The sequence below is a fragment of the Arachis ipaensis genome, chromosome B02, assembly GCF_000816755.2.
Source record: "Arachis ipaensis cultivar K30076 chromosome B02, Araip1.1, whole genome shotgun sequence".
In the NCBI taxonomy this organism is placed as follows: Eukaryota; Viridiplantae; Streptophyta; class Magnoliopsida; order Fabales; family Fabaceae; genus Arachis; species Arachis ipaensis.
In genome coordinates, this window is record NC_029786.2 from 105895081 (window position 1) to 105902766 (window position 7686).

The window sequence follows — 7686 nt, forward strand, 5'->3', positions numbered from 1 at the left end:
CGGGGTTTCTGGTCAATGGGTATGGCGCTGTTGTTGCCGGAACCACCACCGGTGTTGCCGCTAGTTGTTTCCCTAAAGTCCGAGTCGTTGTGGTTGCTGAGAAAGTGATTTGGAGCTGAGGTTGTAGCTGCTGCAGTTTCGGGTTGAGAGGAAAGGTTCCGTCGACGCGTTTGGATTATAGTTTCAACAATGGAGAACTATGGCCAGCTCTATCTTGTCGCTACTCCGGTTCAAATTCTACGCTCATTCTTTCCATTCCACTTCAATCCTTCTTACCTTGAATTTGGCACTCTGGGTTTGGTATCTTCGGTCCCTTGGGACTACGTTGTGAGTAGGCTTTATATTTATAATTGTTTGATTGTGCATCTATATATATATATATATATATATATTATGATCTTTGAATTATAGTTATATTTATTTTGAACGATTTTGAATTGATTAAAATAATTGATTTATTAGAATTAAATAATTCATTTTTATGAAGTTTATACTTTTGGAACTATACATGAGACTATATATATTTTTTTAAAGTTTTGCATTATTCCAAAATGTTTGATTTTACTTGAATATCCGTTTTTGAAGCATTGAAGTATTTGTTGGTACTCACTTATTTTAAAAATTGTGAAATATATTTGAAATCTCATTGAAAAAGTATGATTGAAAAAGATTTCTGATGAGAGAGTATTATCTGATTTGATTTGATTTGATACCCTATATATTTGAAAGATAAAATATTTGTTGTATTTGAAATTATATGTTTGGAATTGGTTTGGGAGCCTCGTATTAGAAAACCGTAGTTAACGGCGGTTATGACGTTAACTTAGATGCATCTAACTCAGACTCCAGCTAGCAGGGGTGTTGCTAGCCTAACGTGTAGGCCACACGTTAGATCTATTATTCTGTTAGGACACACAAGAGGAAAGGGCTACCCATAGAGGTGGAGCCGCCCAGGTGTGGACTTTTGATTTGATTTTTGTATGAGAACTCCCTTATTGATTCACTTATTATTATTAACTATTACTTTCTAATTAAAATTACTTTGATGATAATGTTTGTATAGTCTCATGTTGATTATAGATGTATTGTCTGGTCACTGAGTTGCAAAACTCACCCCATTTTCCTAAAGATATTTTTCAGGAACAAATATTTGACTGTGTGAGACTTTCTATTCAAGAGTAATGGTCTGCAATGCGTACCTATTCTTTGTTGAATTCCTAAAAGTATATGCTCCATATGTCACAGGCAGAACCAACCATTCTTAGTTATTTTAATTTTTTTTGTTAAAAATATATAATTATTTATTTTAGAACTTGTAAAATATTTATACTTGCTTATTGAACTTATATTTGACTATGTTAGACTTGCTATAGGATTATTTTTCCTGAGCGCCGGTCATGACTCATTTTGGGTCGTGACACATTTGTAGCCCTATAATATGTTCTTCCATCAACTTTATCTCCCATAAGACACAACTTCCCCGTCCTTATTGTCAAGTGCCCCCTGCAATATAATGCCTTGAATATATTATAACAAGTGCTTGTTCTTATAGACTCTCTTTTTTCACTATGTATATACTATTATTATTGCTAGGGAATCTCAATACCCTCTATTGACACTAGGCATTCTAGAAGGAGCTGCAATGTAAAAAAAGTAGAACAAAATATGTATAGAAACAGAGAGTTTCAAGACTTTCTGAGAGAGATGATATGAAACTGAATAACCTCATTCATTGATTATAAATAAGATACAAAGGAGGAACCTTGTATATGTGGGGAAACTAGCCTATAAAGAAACAAATCCAAAACAGACTCAAATAGGAAACTTAAAACAGAAACTAACACCCTGACTTACTATAATATACAGAATGGGGGTTACATACAAATTATTATCCTAACTTTCCCCCCTCAAACTCAGAGTATTCTTTTGGAAAACTGTGTTGGTCCAAAACATATTACAAAGACAAGTTGACACATTTTTTGTGAGCAAATATGCCATTTGATGATCAGTTGAGGGAATGTGAGACAAAAACAATGTATTCTTACAATTTATTCTTGTATGCCATTAACCACTTCCCAGTGGCATTCTCAGGAATCGCAATCCTCCTCATCATTCTCAGCCATTAACCACTTGCAGCTATTTAGCTCAATGCAAGAGCTCCTCATTTCTCTTACTTTCATAGTGAAAGTTCTTCCATTTGCTTATGGTAAGCATTCAGCTATAAACAACCTTGACACCTCAGCCTTCTTTTTCCACCTTGGATTCAGAAAAATTGTCTTCATATTGTGTTGAGAAACCTGTATAGGACAAAAATTGACAAGTTTTTCCATAAGAAGCATAATGAGACACTGCATTTGTAAAAATAAAAAATGTCACTATAGGTTGTCATGTAAGTGCCCAAAATGACAGGAATAAAAAAAAAATTTGAAATTTGATGACTTAAGTAAAGTAAGCCGTTTTCTTTCTAATTACCTGTGTTATAACTTTATGATTGAATTTGTTGATCCTTCATCCCTTCCACTTTGCACCTCAAAGGAGATTCTTCACCCTGCAAACCATTGGATGTTATCCACCTCTCTAGTTTCTCGCATTTACTGATCCGAAGAGTTGTCAAGCTCGGTGGGAGGCACTCCTCTCCAAAAGAATCTATTTCTTCGCAAGCATCAATTTCCAGTATCTCTAGGTGTGGCGCAGAAAAGCCTAGCCCCGGCACGGATGCTAAACGGGGGCATTCTGAGATTGAGAGTTTCTTGAGATTTGGAAGGGACCCCAATGGAAACAACGTCAGTGAATCACACTGGGACACATGTATCTCCGTTAGGGACTTGTGTTGCAATGGCTTAGAGAATGTTAATTTTGAACAATCTGATATCCTCAGATCTTGTAATGAATCCGGCAAATAGTCTCCTGAAATTGATATGGCTGATGAACACTTCTGGATTTTCAAACTTTGGAGACACAGCGATTCGATGTGGAGCAGGCACTCCAATACGGACTTCGCCTGCTGAGTTTCTTCAATTACTACCTCGTGCGGTTTCACATCCTCCAAGCACTCAGAACTACTTACAAGTAATTCTTGAAGCTTGGGAGCTCTCGGCAGCGAACATGCAAGCTCTTCGCACTTCCAAATGGTAAGTTGCTCCATTTCCGGAAGGTGAGCTGGCAGATCTCCACTTAACACCGGACATTCTGCTATGTCAAGTTTTTTAAGTTTCGGAAATCCGTCAAAGTCATCAGGAGTATGCCACTCTCGCCAGCGAGGCATTCCACAAAATATCAGAGTTTGAAGAGATCTGAAGGGTGTGCCCTGATGAGATGATTCAGCGTTGTTGTAAAACTCACCACCAATTCTCTCCAACCCATCGAAATCAAAAATTCTGAGATGCTCCAGAGAGGGTAACTGTCCTAGTGAAGGAAGCTGACGGCAATTCTTACAACGATACATACTCAAGTTGGTTAAATTGGAGTAGCAAGAAAGGCCTAACCAATCAGGGAATATTTCACCCCTATAATCATCAATTGATAACTCTTTCAAGTTTCGGTGAGGTTGTAACTCCCCAAGTATGTTTCTCTCTTTTTGAAAATCAACATCATCATCTTCCTCGTCATCGTCCTCTGGAATCCATTTCAATTCTAAAATGTTGATGTGCTTCTTGTTACCCATCTTTGCCTCCAAAGCTTCACGGCTGTTGTTGACATTCTTTAAGTTGGAAATACATAGTGAGCCATGAAGATTGTCAAGTGATCCCAATTCTCTTATTCCATTCTCCTCCTGCTTGCCGAGAATATAACCACTCAAGAAGTTCAGATGTTTTAACTTGCTCATTCCCTTTGGCATCTCTATCAACGAAGAAGTTCCTTCAATATCAAGATGGCGCAGGTTCACTAGATCTTGCATACGGCAAGGAAGAATCTTCAGCCTCTCACAATAAGTCAACTTCAACGTTTGGAGATTGTATAATTTACACAATGACTCGGGCAATGTCAAAATAAGGGTGTAAGAGAGATCCAAATAATGCAAATGGATCAGTTTATCTATTGAATCAGGCAATGACTCAATACAAAAACATTTAAATGACAACGCTCTTAAACACCTCAATTCTAATAATTGTAAGTGCAAAGAATCACTTGTTATATCAATTAATTCATAAAGATGAAGCAAATGAACAACTAGAAATGTTCTCATATGAGTTTCTCCCTTGTAGGGCTCTCCAAGTCGTATGACTGGATCGTTAGGATTTGCCGTATATGACAAATGACGAGTTTTGTCGTGAATCTTTTGTAGATCTCCAAATTCTCTGACTCTGAAATAAAACTTTCCAGCAAAAAATGTTGCTAAATCATGCATGAGATCATGCATTACAAATAAACCAACATCAATACTAGAAGGTTGAAAAAATGACCTTGCAACTAACTCATCAAAATATGTACAACCAATATTTTCTAACGTGTAGTTTTCGTTTGGTAGTACGAGATCTTCAGCCATCCACAGCAAGATTAATTCATTTTTGTCAAATTGATAATCCTCAGGAAATAATGAGCAGTAAATAAAGCACCGCTTTAGATGTGAAGGAAGATAGTGATAGCTTACTCTTAATGCAGGAACAATCTTACTCTTATCTTCTGGGAGTTCCCAAATTTCACTTTCAAGTATATTCTCCCAGTCCCCTACATTATACTTGTGGCGCAATAAACCTCCGAGTGTCTTCACAGCCAAAGGTAACCCCTTACACTTTTCAACAATTTTTCTACCAATTGGTTCTAGAGTTGCATATTGTTTAGAATTAATAGAAAGAGATGAATGCCTAAAAAACACCGACCAACAGTCTTGATCAGACAATAAACGCAGTTGGTAATGTTGATTAGTAGCTGTGAAAACAGAAGCAACCTTTTCACTACGGGTTGTTAAGAGAATTTTACTTCCATTATTCTCGTACCAAAAAGGTTTTAGAATATCCTCCCATATATCCTCTCGATCATCCCAGACGTCATCTAAAACAACTAAGAATCTCTTCCCTGCCAACTTATCCTTCAAATCAGTCTGAAGTGATTCAAAGTCATCGGTGTCACAAGAACAAGAAGTTATTTTCTTTAGTATAATCCGTGTAAGGTTAACAGGATCAAAGTTTTCAGCAACACACACCCACACTTTAAGGTCAAAATTTTTCGCCACTTTGGCATCATTGTAAACCAATTGAGCCAAAGTAGTTTTTCCTATTCCACCCAGACCCACAATAGGGATCACAGTGACAGGTGATTCAGCATGACAAGTATCATTTAGCAACAATTTGATTATCTTTTCCTTGTCATTGTCCCGACCAAATATGTCGGAACTTACAACGAGAGATGTGGATGGAGTTCTCCATGATGACATGTCCACCTTGGCACTCTCCTTCAGATGAAGTAAATTTTTGCGTGCTACAACATACTCTAGTCTTTGAACTACTTTTTCCTTGCCACTACTATAATTAATATATGAATCAACCGGATGAGACCAGGAATAAGAGTTACCTGGATCCCTTTGGGTGGCAATGGCAGCTTCAGTGGAGAGTTCATCGACCAAGTCATCAGCCTTATAGAGAGCATCTTGGAGATCATCAAGCCAACTCTTCACTTTCTCGTTAGTGAACTGCTTCTGCTCAGCATCATCAAGAACAGGTCCAACATCAGACAGACTTTTCTCCAATCTTCCAAGCAAGTTGTTCCTTTCGGTGAATGAGTCGTCGTCATCAAGTACTAAATACAGCTTCTTTAAAACAACATCTACAAAGGAAGAGAGATAAGCTCCACCACCTTCAAGTTTTGCAGCCATGATTGAATCTCAAGTGCAGCAGATGATGAGAAAAGAAATAAAGAAGGAAGGAAAGAATGAAAGGTGACGAGGAAAGTTGTTGTAGCTAGAATGCTATAACGTTATATTCAGATCTCAAAGGGTTCTCTCGAGCACAATGGGATCTCAAGTGTTTGCGGTTCGCAATGCACTAGCAATGTTCTTTGCTAAGGATTATATACTGTTATAGTGCTGACAATATGCATAATTAATAATTAATTATTAATTACATGAGAAGCATAAATTAGGTGATACCAATAATGCACAATTGTGTTATAATAGAAGCAATAAAATAATTAAATAAACGATTCAGGCATCCAGGCAAGGAGTTTTTTAAGGGAAAAAATTTGTGCAGTGTAGATAAAATATTAATGTTGACCAATGACCATGGGCAATTTGTTAGAACGATCATGAGATCAAGTAATACTGTAATAGTAGCAAGAGTGTTATTAAACATATTTGAGCAGTGCTGAAATAATATGTATAATAATTAGTTAACGAAAAAGTATAGGTAGACAATGAAAATATTAAACAATGTAAACAATAGATATATCGAATGTTTATTTTACTAGTGTACGGATGGTTATTTTAAAATTAAAATTTAGATGATTAATTTAGAAGTGTAGTGTGTTTTTATTTGATTGGTGGTTGTTCATGTTGTTCAAAATAGTCATTGTTTCCTTAGCATTCTCTTAATTAATAACATGTGATAAGATGTTACTAAATAAATAAACAATACAGTAGTAAGCAACTAAGCATACAATCATAACCGCAAAATCACGTTACTGCATGTGCAGAATTTGCTATTTCTATCTGTTTTATATATTTCTCGGTCCTCACAAAACGGTAGATCAATGCTTATTGGCACTGGTGCTGTCATATAAATTATCTAGTTATTGTGAAATGTCAACTCTCTGTTCTGGCGTACTATGCCAACGTCCTCAAGAAGTTATCTCTGTTCTGTGAAAAGTCAACTCTCTTTTAATGGTAGACTTTTTCATGAAAAGATGTAGTATGATCCTGAGTTGTATTATTTATATAACTAAAAGTGAATGTCAAATAGACATTTTCTTTTTTATAGACATTAGGTACATTTAAAATGTGTAAAATGAAAGTGTGACTATTAAAATGAAAATCATACTAAAATTTAAAAGTTGTAAAAATAAATATAATGGAAAATATTTTATAATTGTCCAATCACATTTATTTTTTTGTTAATGTGTCGTTCATAACTTGATATAATGTGAAACTATTTTACACTAATGACGTAGTTTTGTGTGGACAATAGGGGCCATGACCCCCCCAAATTTTTGTAAAAATATTAGCAGTTCTATTTTTAAAAAAATAAAATTAACTTATTTGGTTAAATTGATATACTTTCGACTTATGTATCTGAGTTTTATATCTATTTTCACCATTCTTTTAAACCTTTTATCCTATCCTATTTGACAATAACAAATAGCATATCTTTAAATCAACAACAAGTGACATATCTTTAAATCAATGTTACAAATTAAATATCATTATACAATTAACGCTATATTATATTTGGCTTCTCATATATTTTTCATGCATTATTTTATTTTTAAATCAACTTTACAAATTTAATGCCATTATAGTATAATATTGTTTACATTAATAAATTTTGATATTTTTATTTTATTAGAAATTTAAGACTTTGTTTTGTTGTATTATATTATTTGATTTGTAATAAAAATAATTAATTTTGAGACTTTTGAAAGATAAATATTATCAAAGGTAAAATTAATTTTTTAAAATGTTAAAAAATAATTTATAAGTTATAATTGATTTTATATAATTTAAATAAAAAATCAATTTTTTTTAAAAAATTAGTT

At 34.6% G+C, this 7686-nt stretch overlaps 1 protein-coding gene and 1 long non-coding RNA gene across 12 annotated transcripts in view; one reads left to right on the top strand and one right to left on the bottom strand.

Annotated features, from left to right (window-relative positions):
- The window catches only part of LOC107626282 (putative disease resistance RPP13-like protein 1), a 63668-nt gene that overhangs the window by 17501 nt on the left and 38481 nt on the right, over positions 1 to 7686 (bottom strand). For 2 of the 11 annotated variants that reach the window (XR_002358162.1, XR_002358163.1), the window contains exon 1: positions 2557 to 6051. The exons of 6 other annotated variants lie outside the window; for them this stretch is intronic. Coding sequence is in view for 1 of the 5 variants with exons in the window: in XM_016329134.2 (XP_016184620.1) it covers positions 2486 to 5812 (3327 nt within the window). In the remaining 4 variants the exon portion in view is untranslated. Of the gene's footprint in view, positions 1 to 1696; positions 2298 to 2472; positions 6076 to 7686 lie in introns of those variants that run through there. 3 more of the 11 variants (XM_016329134.2, XR_002358165.1, XR_002358166.1) reach the window with 3 other exon arrangements.
- On the top strand, positions 7 to 1536 carry LOC110269093. Its single transcript, XR_002358178.1, has 2 exons — positions 7 to 327; positions 1141 to 1536. It is a non-coding gene; the product is annotated as an uncharacterized LOC110269093 (long non-coding RNA).